We start from the raw sequence: 12,916 nt of genomic DNA, 5'->3' as shown, positions 1-12,916 counted from the left end.
TCGCCCGAATCATAGCAGCCCAAATAAACTTTGAGATGCACACTTTTGTGCCATCTAAAGCACACTCCAGCAAAAATACTTCAACTGCATTAACCTTATTCGCCTGCTCCTTTCCAGACACATTATATACAAGAAATTTATGAACAATAGCCAATGCCGGATCCTTAATGTACCCACTAGGCATACCCGAACTATCCCAATTATCACAGTCAGTCAATCGACTCCACGCTTGATTAACATTCCATCCCCGAGTTTTATCAGATAATCCACCAATACTGAAACCAAAAACAGCTTTCATTCTAGCCAAACTAATGCGATACTCTCGCTCATACATCCTAGCTTTAATCCATTTCATATCACCAGCCATTTCCACAGTAGTCATGAACTCATAACATAGAGGATCATAGCCAGAAAAATCAATATTTTTAGCATATTCTTTCATCCCTAGATTTTGCAAATACAACTCAACTTGCTCCTCAATATTCAAATCAGTAATCAACTCCCAATCCAAGTAATGCGGAGGAGTAATATAGTTATCGTTAAATTTCTTAAATATTTCTCCCTCTAATTCGCTTTGCAATTCAAATGGACATTCATACCTTTGGCTCAAAGTAAGCTCCTCTCTACCGACGTTTGCGTTCTTCGTTCGGACCATTATATCGTTGAAGGTGATTTTAGAGGGTAGTGGTATGGAAAAATTGTAGTTGAAGGTGATTTTTTGGGGGGAGGTTCTGGAGCGGCGCTGGAGAGGAGAAGAATGAAATTAGGGCACCAGCGCTCGCTGGCCCTTTATATAGCAGTTATTTGGTCCCAGCGCTCGCTGGGTTTCCAGCGGTGCTGGGTTTCAGCGGGCGTTGGCATCATGGATTTCAATTCCAAAATTATCCCTCAAATTCTTCGAAAATCAGTGAAAATCGGGGTGAAATCCAACCACGAATTCTTTGAAAGTCGTCTGGAATCTATGTGAATTCCATGGAATTTAAAATCCATGGACTTTTTAAAGTCTGTGAAAATCCACAACGAATACACCCCCCTTAGAATGACGTGCAATTCCACGCTGCTTCTTCTTCTTTATTTTTTTCCTAGTGCAAAATAACATAATTTTATCTGAGTTATAATTTATTAAAAAATACTAAAAAAATGTTACCATTCCTCGACCAAAATAATTACAAGAAGACATTTTATTACAACCTTAATAATATGCCTTCGAGTAATATATGGGCAGTTCAGATCTTTTTTAAGACTATGAATATAATTTAGGATTTAATTGATAAGACTAAGTATATAGCTTGGGATTTAATTGATACTTACCTAATTGATAAGAATAGGATGTTTGGATCTAGGCCATTTTGTTTACAACCTCAATGGTACGAACCTTTGATCAATATTATCGACTATTCACAATTTTTTGGATCTAGGATATATAGTTTGGTATTTTAATTAATATTTACCCTTCAAACAAATCAGTAGACATATATACAACTACATTCCTTGAGAATCATCTGTCCTCTAACAATTAGTGCCTTTGCACAATTTACAGGTATCCCTTTAAGGGACAGCAAAGGAAAACCAGAATATTGAGAATATCAGTATGTTTTGCCAGATCCCTCTCAAAGACAAATTAAGCCTATGGATTATGCAATACTAACCTAAGTGGAGAAGCTATGTCGGTCCTTGCGCCACCAGATCGCTGTGTAGAATTCTCTCTGCAAACTGTACACAAATCTCGAAGCTTCGACGACCATGAATGAACAAGAATGTGGTGACTTCAGATGCATCAAGGAAACCTTCTTGTGCTTGCAAGTGCATCAAACCCAATAAAGATCACTATCATGGAGTCGCTGGCCGAGCTATCAACGGCTACAAACGCACAATGAAAGCCCGTTCATGAATGTATGCTGCTCTGACAACAAGAGTTACCCAATTCAGTTGAAGAAATACTGAGACTCCAACACTTCTCGAAGATCAAAGTCGCCCCGCTCGGGCAATGGAGGGAAAGGCAACGAAGGGAAGGACTGTTGAAAGCTCTCCAGCAACTGTTAAAATAGGAGAAACTGTTAGGCCAAGATGGTAAATAAATATGGTAAAAAGAATGTTGAATAGTGTTTTCTTAGACTAGAAACAGATGCGGGCATGTAGATGCTTTACATTCTCGAGAACTGGTGTTTCATATAGTTCAACGAATTTCTCTCTTAATATTCTGTTCATCACGTCAACATCACATGCATGCGTCCAATATGAATCATGAACACCTGCAATCCGACAACACATGAGGTGATCCAAAGGTCGAGAATTTACTTCGGATGTTTTAGACATGCACAGAAAGATAAACACCTGCAAAGTCCAATCCTTCTTTCCTGCATGCGATAGCAGTCATCATCATGTGGGATCCATCGAGGGAATGAACGAAGTTCGGAGGAAAAGCTGTTCTCTGCCTCTTAACCATCACCTGCAACAGGATCCAGATTACAAGTCAACATTGTTCATAGCAAACCTGGCTTCATGAAGCCGAAGCAATCATAAAGATGAACAAAACAAAGCATAAGATAAAGCCGTTCCAAGAAACTTGAGCCTTTTTCAGATCAAAGTATATTGGATCAATGATTTCTAAAGTAACATATAACTAATCACGAGGTCCAAATCTATACTACAATATAAGTATCATATCATCTTTCATTACCTCGAAAGATAACATTTCCCTCTAGGTATTAGAATTCCTGCTACAGCAACGCTGTCCTAAACAATGATGATCCAAAGATGCCTAACCCTAATTCATAAAGAGGCACACTCCCGTACATCCGCCCTACTTATGTTCTAATTGTGATTCCTAATTGAGGATTAATAAGCCTTAGCTAGGATTTAATAACCCCTAATTGGATTCAATTAGAGTAGATGCACCGTACATCCGGATGCACACAAGTTTTTGCCATTCATAGATGACTATTTAAAGACCTAAAAACTTAAGGCCCAAGTAAATAATTCGGAGACCACACAATTTTGTCATTATCTGGGTGCACATCACACATCGCTTAGTATGGGCTAAGGAATGTGGTTTATAACCCCTTAGACACCCTCTACTTGATAGCCTCACTTTTGCGGATGAGTTCTGCCTAGGGTGTTGTAACATTTGGTATCAGAGTCAGCCCCATGCTCTAGTCCACCTGGGGCGTTATGGGCCGCCCCGGGTGGCGGATAGAAAGCATGATGGTTTTTCATGATCTAGGTGCACATGCCACATCGCTTTAGTATGGGCTAAGCAATGTGGTTTATAACACCTTAGCACCCTCTCCTTGATAGTTTGGCTTTTGAGGATGCATTCTACCTAGGGTGTTGTAACATTCCTTTATTCTTAACCTAAATAACTTAAACAAATTAAGGAAATAAAAGATAACCATGAAATATAAAGTAAATAAAAATATCATATCATGAATGGTAACAATTTCTTCGCAGTTCAAAACAGACTTGTCTTCAAGGTTGTGAGCTCACTTCAAAAGACATCCCAAATCTACCACGTCTCGTGTTTAGTAGACATTCCGAGTCTTGATCTCAAGTAGACACAGTTTTGCACCCCCATTCCAATACCAGCAAAGTTTATAGAAAATAATCACAAGGTTGGCAAACTAACCTTTTCTGTCTCACGCTGGAGGGTCAAAACCTGCAGAGAAGTTTTAACCTGCAAAAAAGATAAGATGCTCAAAATACAAGCAGTTTTGACTCTGAAAATGGTATAGAATGTATATTTGCTTGAATTCCAGCACTTACGAAATGCCTTCCTACTTTACGGTACGGCTGCACCACAGGGAGTCCAAGTGGAGTTGTCCAACAAACAGGCTCGTTTTCAGATGCGATAACCTGAAATGAAGGACCAGGGTGCTTCAGTATATAGCTGCCGTAGTAGGTAATTGATAGAACATAAACAACGTAATATTTTGAGATAAATAGGATTTCGGGCTTATTCTCAGCACTGACCTTGGCACATTCTCCTAGCCAGCTCATGATGCTCCTTGCAGCTTCAAACATCTGCCCTAATGCAGTTAATGTAACCTATCCAGTAGGAACAAGCAGAAGGTAAATGTCATGGAGAATATAGGCCGATCTGTCTACTAATACAAGGCATATATTAGCTAATTGCTTTTCCGACTTTCCACCAAATTGTATGTTTTGAGTTGCACATCACCAAGACAATTGTATTCTCCACATGATAGTTCTCTGATCTTGAAAACAACTGTAGATAATGTGAACCTGTAGATATACGAGGCTGACTGTCCGAACCTAGAGAACATACTTCCTTACAATTTAAACAAATTTCAGATCAATGTGGCGATTGATGTGCAAGCACGAGATGTATAAATTTAACTGAAAAAACATTTGCTGAGGTGATAAGGATCATGAGAACAAATTCACTGATAAAATCAGTAAAATCACGGATATAAAAGACAAAAAAATACTCCCTCCGTCCAACTAAGTATGACTCCTTACTTTTGGGCACGGTTATTACGAAGAAGAGTGATTAAAGGATAAAAGTGATAGTCTGATAGATAGTGGTCGAGTCCACAACTTTTTGTGAGAAAGAGTGATTTCCTTTTCTGGAATGAGCCATTACTAATGGGACAGACGAAAAAGGAAAGTAGTCATTATTAATGGAATGGAGGGAGTAACAAAAAGCTCATGGGCATGAACATTGTCCGTAAACTCCATATCGGAGAGCATCAGCAATGGCATACCTTTGCTGCATAACAAGCTGCACCAAATGTTTCCGCATCATCCCCAATGGCATCACGTTCCTTTAGTCTTCTCTTAATTTGATCTCGAGCACCAATGTAAGTTACACCATACACTGATGTCATCACAGTCTGCTTGACCAGCTTCCTATCCACCTAAACATCATTCAAACGTTTAAAGGAGACCATGAGGAAAGGAAGGGGGAAAGACAAAATGATACAAGAAATTAGCAACAGTAGGGCCTCGTAAAAGTATTAATCAAGGATATTCTTAATTGCTAGACACATCAAGTTAAATAGTAAAGCAGTTTACTATCATTTCCATGCTATGATAAATAAATAAAAACACTAGGAAAAAATATCAAGTTCTACACAGCATAGAGCTAAACGCTTCAAGCAATAGCACCGACCTGATGGACCAGTCGTCTTGCATGCAAAGCTTCGGGATATACATCAGGGTCCTTCTGCGCATCTTCCTTCATGATATCAAGGACCCTGCATGAGAGCATGATCATGGAAAAAGCTTTTTTATAATGTTCTTCATGCGTATGTACATTCAAGGAATATGATGGAGTTAAACCTCAATATTTTGTTAGTTATCAGCCAGATCTAACTAAACCTTTGGGTCTTTTTTTTTCTAATAAATTTCCAAAGAGCAAAGGATAGGAAACTTATCCATGTAAAGTTCAAATTTCACATATCTACACAAGATATCAAGATGCCTCAGTTTACAGTATAAATCATAAATATGTTCTGATATGACTATATACAGTCCAGAGCATCGATACGATATCACCTTCTTTCAGTCCACATTAGCAAAGAAATTCTGAGGTGAGTACTTTCCAGCAGAATGCATCAACTTAATCATGAAAAAATCTGAAAGTCTTCTCACATTAATATATATCTATGTGTGTGTGTAATGGACCAATTTACGACAGATATAAAGCGGTAGACAATTACGACAGATATGAAGAGGCTCATTGAGATGCTCAGATGGGATAATATATCAACAGCAAGAACGCCTGATATAGAAAGAGCAGAGGCTACCTCGTAGCAATTCCTGAATAAACATCTGCGGGCTTTTCTCCAGCAACCAGGTTAACAGCAGCTGCCCCTGGCTGAATCATTATAATGACAAATTCAGTCCAGGTTGAGCGAAAATAAAGCATAAAGCATCAACATCATTGGAACCATCCCCTCGAAATGTGGGTCGGTATAATATGAAGTACAAAAAAAAGATCTATGGAAAAAGAAGTAAGTAATAAGCATAAGAGAGGTTTCATGAGAAAGATGCAGAAAGCATATAAATAATACAAGAGAATACATAAAACAAGTGACATATGTGGTGTGTCCTTCATCTGATTATTCTCACAGTGCACAACTGATGAGAATATTCAAATTTTTGAAGCCACGTATTAATATCTAAGCCATCAGCATGCGTACTAGAAATTCAAGATATTCACAAAGTCCACTTTCAAAATGAAACAAGACCCTGAATCCCAAACATGGAAAGCAGTAGCTACACATAAGGAGAGAAGATAACTGAGAATAATTAAGTAAGAAACCCACCTTATCCCTACCAAGGGCAGCATAATGCTGTAAACCATTGCAAGAACCATCCTAGATAGAACACAAATTGAAAAGGGAGAAGAGCAGTTAAAAATAAAATAGTGATGCTTTAGATAAATTAACTAAGAATGCACTCAGACAAAGTTCATCAAGTACTTAAAGAGAAAACTGACATCAACTTTACATATCAAAGTTAATAACATTGCATATCATACATGAAATCGTCAAATCGACAAGCTGGAAAGCAAATAGATAATGCATAATTGGATGACTTTAGCTCCTAATACTATTAACAGACAAGAAGAAAATCAACTAAAATAGACAAGAAGAAATTTAACTAAAATATTGTAAATATTAATCTTGCAGAGAAACAGGTTATATGCTTTAAAATATAGAAGAATCTATAGGCAACATCAGAATATAAGCACATGCTACATAGGAGATTTATTAATTCAATTTAATAGTTGTAGATATGATCTACTGAGGATTTAGAATATTGCATGTTATGAAAACAGTACTTGGTGGACTGGAATATGAGATATTATTGTCTCGGGAGATGGACTTCTAAGGGCCTCAGCAAGGTTAATGCATGCTGCCAAACATTGAAAAGGATCTTCTGCTTTTAACCACCAACGCTCTCCTTCAAGTGGTCTATCTGCAGAATCAAATATATCGTCCAAATGGTTCTCAGTAAAAGCTAGTCGACCATCATGAGACAATTTGTCCACGCCATTGGCAAATAAATTTGCCAAGTGTATCTTAAGCCAACGCAAGCCTGACTTTCCAAGAGGTCGACCGTCAGCAAACTCTAGGATTCCCCTACAAATATCAGAGCCCAAATGATTCAAGTGTGGGTGCATGGGGTATGCACGGCCACGGAAATCAAGGTTGTGCGGGTAAAAGAAGCCTTCTTCCTCTTTCAACTTTCGTGCAACCTGACCAATATACAGATGTCATCAGATGCCTTCAGCCCAACAAGATATAACATAAGATGAGGATGCAAAGGTGAATCTTACAGCAAGTTTAAGCTCTGTATCACAACGCTGTGAGTGCCTCTCGCTGTTTTCCTTCTTGATAGCTTTAACTTTCCATTTCCACTTCTTAATTATTGTTTCATCTTCTGTATCCGGCTCCTCCGGCAGAGGGGTCTTCGTATAACAGAAAAATTTAGAACAACTATTTTGGCAAAGAACAGAATGACAAATGAAGTTGCTAAAAAAGTGGTGTCTGAAACTCAATCAAATATTGACAGGAAAAAGACAAGATGTGAATTAACATACATCATTGCGATCAACTAAGTCTCCAAGACAACCTCCACTAGCCCATATTCTATCAATAACATTGAGAATTCTCTTGTTCACTCTCCATTTGGTGTTTCCAAGAGTATCCAATGCCTGAGGACAACAGGGCACAATCTTAATGTAAAACACTCCCTCTAATCCCCTGTCAGCAGAAATCAGGAATCCAGAAATCGCTGACCTCAAATACTGGTTTCAACTGTTTCCTAGGAGTTCTCTTAACTGTTTCACGTTGTTGGCGTGCTCCATGTGTGCGCATCACATACGAAGGTAAATATAAATATGCACCTTTGTCATACCTATAGAAAAAGAACCGTGGCAATAGGTGATGAGAAGTAGAGATGGACTGAAAGAAAATATCCAAACATAGGAAGTTTGAAATGCAAACCGATGATTCACCAAATCATGTTGGGAGTTAAGAACTTTATTTTGTTACATCATTGGCTAATTTTAAGCTTCAAATTCAGGAACCACTACTTGAGCATGGACATATATTGATGAAGGAGATTACAAAATAACACTGTTGCAGATATCATCTTTCAGGATGCCATATTAAATTATCATCATAATACTTCGGCAGAGGCCATAGTATATTGAGGAAAAAGCCTAGGAAGCATCATCACCGTATTAGATTTCAGAACAGTTCAACCTATAGGTTATGGATAGCAATGGGCAGATTGATAACAATGCAATTTACTGAGTATTGATTCAAATATATTGATTTTCTCTCCCTTCACCCCTAAAAATGCCTCGATTAACCAATGAAAACTGGAAATTTCAGCTAGACTAAACTATCAAATTCAGTTTGATTTCCAGTTTAAGTTTTTGTTAATTGAGTTTTATTTGGGTCAAATGAATAAACACAACCGGAGACAAGCATCCTATGCAGGGTAGAACTTTATACTGTAACAGACACTATCACTTAGGTGAATGAGTCCCCCCACATTCAGCAACCAACTAAGATAGATTTTATGCAATCGAATTACATCCTCCCCAGGAAACACAACTAGCAGCTTGATTCTTAATTATTAGTTTCCTTATTCATTACTTCAAGTTTATGCTATTTTATTTATTTCATAGTTTAGTCATGGCATTTTCATGGGCTTAAAACCTAGGTTGAATAAATACTCCTCACGTGATGATGGAAAGTTAATCTAGGATTTTGGTTGTTTTATGGAATCAGTGTTTCTATGACGCTTCACCAGGAGAAAACCTCCTGAGGGTAGTGTTCATTCTTCATTCAGTATTTCCTTTCAGCCAACTCATCCCTGAATTAGATCTGAGGTTGAATCCAGTCCAAACACAAAAGAAAAGACAAAGTAAACACAAAAGATCCATTGTACATTATTCACAATTCTGATTATCTAATTCAAAGAAGAGGCATCAACTAAAAACTTGTTGCAGAAAATCAATCACGGGAATCATTCAAGAGAAATTGATGGGAGAAAAGAACCATGATGCATCTGAAAATTTGGACGGGGACTAAGAAAAAACCAAGCTATCATACCTTGTCCACCTAACTGGACGCACTAGCATCGGCATATATGGTATGACCATGTGCCTAGCCTGTAAGTAATAGACAAAAATTTTTTAACAGTTTTATCAAAATAGTGTTTTTCAACTTGAAGCTATAACAATTGTATCCATCACCACGTTCATGGATCTTAGATTAAAAACTCATGAAGCAATATAAAAGAATTTCATGGCTTATTTCTTAATAAGCATTCTCTCTTGGATTGACTGTAACCTAGTTTGATATTTTTCGAGAAGAATTAGGAGAAAATAAAATGACTTACTGTTCTTTCAAGGCCTTTACGAATAATAGGATCACATTCAATAACACCATATCTTCTGCTATAGTTCCTGTTAAAACAGAAGCTAGAGAAAATCATCCCATACACAAAAGAAAGTAATAGGAGGTCAATATGATAATGCTTTAACCCTTACGTATTTTCTTTTGATACAATTCTATTAGTATGTACAAACGCAGGTCGAATATCAGGTGGACCCTCTGCTAACTGATTAGCAGGGGCTTGTATATAGGCAGTCTGTAGAATCAATTCAATGAGCCGACTTCCCACCTGAAATTAGAAAGTATATAGATTTCAAGAGCTGCAACGAAAGCTGCAATCATAACAAAACTAGTTCAGACCTTTGCTCTAGCATCCTGGCCCCATGGCTGAGACTCAATTTGTCTATTCAATATTTGCCTCACGGCTCGGAGATTTTGTTTTTTCACCAAGGTCGTGACTTTTTTATGCAATATCTCTTGTTCTGATGTATCTACGACAGATCCATCTCTTGCCTTCTCTGCAGCTTTCTCAGCCTTTCTCTTCTTCGTTTTCTCAAGGAAATAGTTTAACCTCACCTTATCCATCATGAAATTGTAAAAAGTCAGTCCTATTGTGTATAACCTTGAGTATGACGAAGCAGCAGAGATTAGATGAGAATTAGTTTCACCAGGAATTCATAAACTATACATGTGCATTAATGTTGTTCTTGGAATAGAGTCTAAATTTGACTGACAAATTATCTTTAACAGGTGTATTCATAGGTTTGTTAACAATACCGCCGAAGCACTATTAACAATCCGCACTAGAGTAGGATCAGTCAATCTAACATGAAAATATAACTAATTATGATCTGAAAAACAAAATAGGATATTCGATTGCTAACATATCAATTGCATACAAGACTGATTTGGTTCTTCAGATACAAAAGATAACAACTAAATAATGCAACTGCATGTAAAAAGTATGACAGTCAAAAATCAAAACAAGCAGAAAAAGAATCTAAAAGCATAAAAAACATACCATCAATTATTTGTTAACAATGGCACTGGTAAATACATGCATGGTTTAAAGGAAACCTACATGAGAAGCTGCCTCGGTGTGAAGCGCCCGGAAAGCGCACTTGAGGCAGGCACCTCACCTGGTGTGAACAAGGTACACGCCCCATGGTAGGGCTGCAATTTTTTTTCTTCCTATTTTTTGGGCATTGAAGTACTGAAAATAGATGGGCTTTATGACTTTAGTCCCAATTTGGAGTGGGCTGTTCTAATTAACAAATCAAAAGAAGAAGAAAAACTACTAAACGCTATAAACCTAAAGAAAATCTGGCAGATGTCTCTCTTTCTCTTGAAGATGAAGATGGGATGGGATGGAGATGTGGATGATTTGAGCTTCTTGTACATATGAGTATGGCTAATAACTATTAGACTTGAGTTTAAGATTTTAAAAGACTTATAATAGGTAGTTAAAACTTATGTTTTTTTTGTGTGTGTTTTCATTTGTTTGGTATGTTTCTATGTGTTTTATTATAATAGTTATAATTTTAAGTGTGTATTTGATGAATATGCCTCGAGGCTTACGCCTTGCTGGGCCATAGGAAAAGGCTTTGAGACTTAAAATGCATTTTAAAACCTTGGATACATGGAGATATTTCAATGAAAATAAAGTCATAAAATAGTAATAGTTGCACATAAGTAGAATAAATGCATAGCTTCATGCTATCAATTGTATATTGAAAATGAAACAAAAAAAGCTCCATCTTTCTACAGTTTTGCTTCGACTAGCTAGTCTACATAATAATTCAAATCTTAAAACTAATTATTTTTAGAATAGAAGGAGCAGTACATGTCCTGTTCTAATATTTTTCAGTGTCATAACTTTGAGTGGTTGCTCTAGCAAATACTTTCCAAGCACAAGAACATCAGCATCTCTCAGTTTTCTCTCTCTCTCTCTCTCTCTCTCTTTTAGTAATTTTTTATGAGGCAATTTCATAGGCCACCTTTAGAATGATCTGCAATATTTACTTGATATTTCCAGCATTCCATCATCAAAGACAACATTCTAATTTTCCATTATCATTCTTCAGGAACTAAAACTAGCATGTTATACCTAATAATCAAATATTTCAAATGTAACTATCACAAGAACATCAAAATCAATAGAGCCCTGGCCAACCAACCTCCTGTTCGATTGCGTCGCCTATAATGCAAGCAGCCTGCACCACTCGCGCACACCCATGCTCCCCGCCGGTCATCAGCAACCCCATCAGCTTATGCATTGTGACAACGGCCATCATATCTGCTGGCAAGAGAACGAAGTACTTACCATAGGCCGCCTTACTCTTCTGATTCCTAATCACCTCCTGCTCCTCAGCAATCTTATCCCTCAACGGCTCAAACCATCCCAAAAACAAAGACTTCATATAAGGCAAATTCGGAGCCAATTTCTGCTCACACATATCATTCAAGAGCTCCACAGTACTCTTTCGCCGCCTGCTGCCACGCCTCGGTTTCCATCTTCGCTTGCCTTCTCTTTAGAGCATAGTACTTCTTAATCCCCATTTTAGCATGTATCTTGTGCCTCCAGTTCTTCGCATACACTCTCATCTCCTCCTTCCTCATCACATTCAACAATTCTTGAACCTCATCAGGTGCAGACATATCAGCACGACTAGTATCCCTATTATCCTCATCTGCGTCCGTGTGTGACGCCGCCACCTCCACCTCCACCGCCTCAGCTACGCTAGCGTAGCTCCTACAGCACAACACACTACAATTCACTTGATTTCTCCCAAAAAATGACGGAAAATTTTTCATCTGGGCCGTCGATATCACCGTTTCTCCGAAATCCCACCATCGGAAAAGCATCGGCGGGCCGCAAATTAAGCTCGAAGAGGCGCCTGGAACTTTGGTTTTCCGGGAATAAGTGGATCCTGGCCGAACCCCAGAAAGCTTTGAGTGGCGGAGAGAGACGAATTGCGGCGGTATTCCGGCCGCCCTCTTGAACTGATTTGTTTGGCGATGTTTCTCCACATATCTGTGGGGCTATTTTTGTGGACGCCGACACTTAATACTGGATTACGCAATGAAGAATTGTTTGTGTTGAAGCCGATAGAAATTGGGGTTGCACTGCTGTACATCAAATACCGACCAAGAATATGAGATGAAAAAGAAAACTAGAGATTTGGCAACATTGGAGAAGCAGTGGGGAGAGACTGAGATTGATCAGTTGTTGGAGGAAAGAGCACTTCACTTACAAAATGTCGAGAATCAGAAATTTTCAGAAGAGTGATAGTAGAAGCAGTGATGGTGCCGACTTTAAACCCTTCTTAAACCTTGCAGTACATATTTGGACTTTGGCCCATTTTCATTTGAACCGACCCGGCCCAACTCAACTTTGATTGTTAGTCATGGATTCATGGGATTTATAATTCTTGAATTTTGGAACTATAACAAAAGTTTCGCTTGCAATTTGATACTAGTATTTAGAAATTTCAATAACTTTGTCCGGAATTTTGGATTTGATATCCATCTCATTT

The 12,916-nt window shown here is 38.0% G+C and overlaps 1 protein-coding gene across 1 annotated transcript; it reads right to left on the bottom strand.

Moving 5' to 3' along the window:
• Positions 1–1,422: 1,422 nt before the first annotated feature.
• Positions 1,423–12,687, bottom strand: LOC130988662 (DNA-directed RNA polymerase 2B, chloroplastic/mitochondrial-like). The gene is given in 22 exon segments (XM_057912571.1): positions 1,423–2,036; positions 2,149–2,252; positions 2,335–2,449; positions 3,626–3,673; positions 3,763–3,852; positions 3,970–4,044; positions 4,725–4,877; positions 5,132–5,216; positions 5,769–5,839; positions 6,291–6,341; positions 6,809–7,225; positions 7,307–7,438; positions 7,571–7,684; positions 7,770–7,887; positions 9,096–9,154; positions 9,385–9,451; positions 9,536–9,669; positions 9,741–9,956; positions 11,558–11,854; positions 11,856–12,188; positions 12,190–12,279; positions 12,281–12,687. Coding segments are annotated over 22 exon segments (3,117 nt in total). The 5' UTR covers positions 12,518–12,687; the 3' UTR covers positions 1,423–1,925.
• Positions 12,688–12,916: the final 229 nt, after the last annotated feature.

The sequence above is a fragment of the Salvia miltiorrhiza genome, chromosome 6, assembly GCF_028751815.1.
Source record: "Salvia miltiorrhiza cultivar Shanhuang (shh) chromosome 6, IMPLAD_Smil_shh, whole genome shotgun sequence".
Classification (NCBI taxonomy): domain Eukaryota; kingdom Viridiplantae; phylum Streptophyta; class Magnoliopsida; order Lamiales; family Lamiaceae; genus Salvia; species Salvia miltiorrhiza.
The sequence above is the reverse complement of the archived record's forward strand: the minus strand, read 5'-3'. Positions and strand labels throughout refer to the sequence as shown.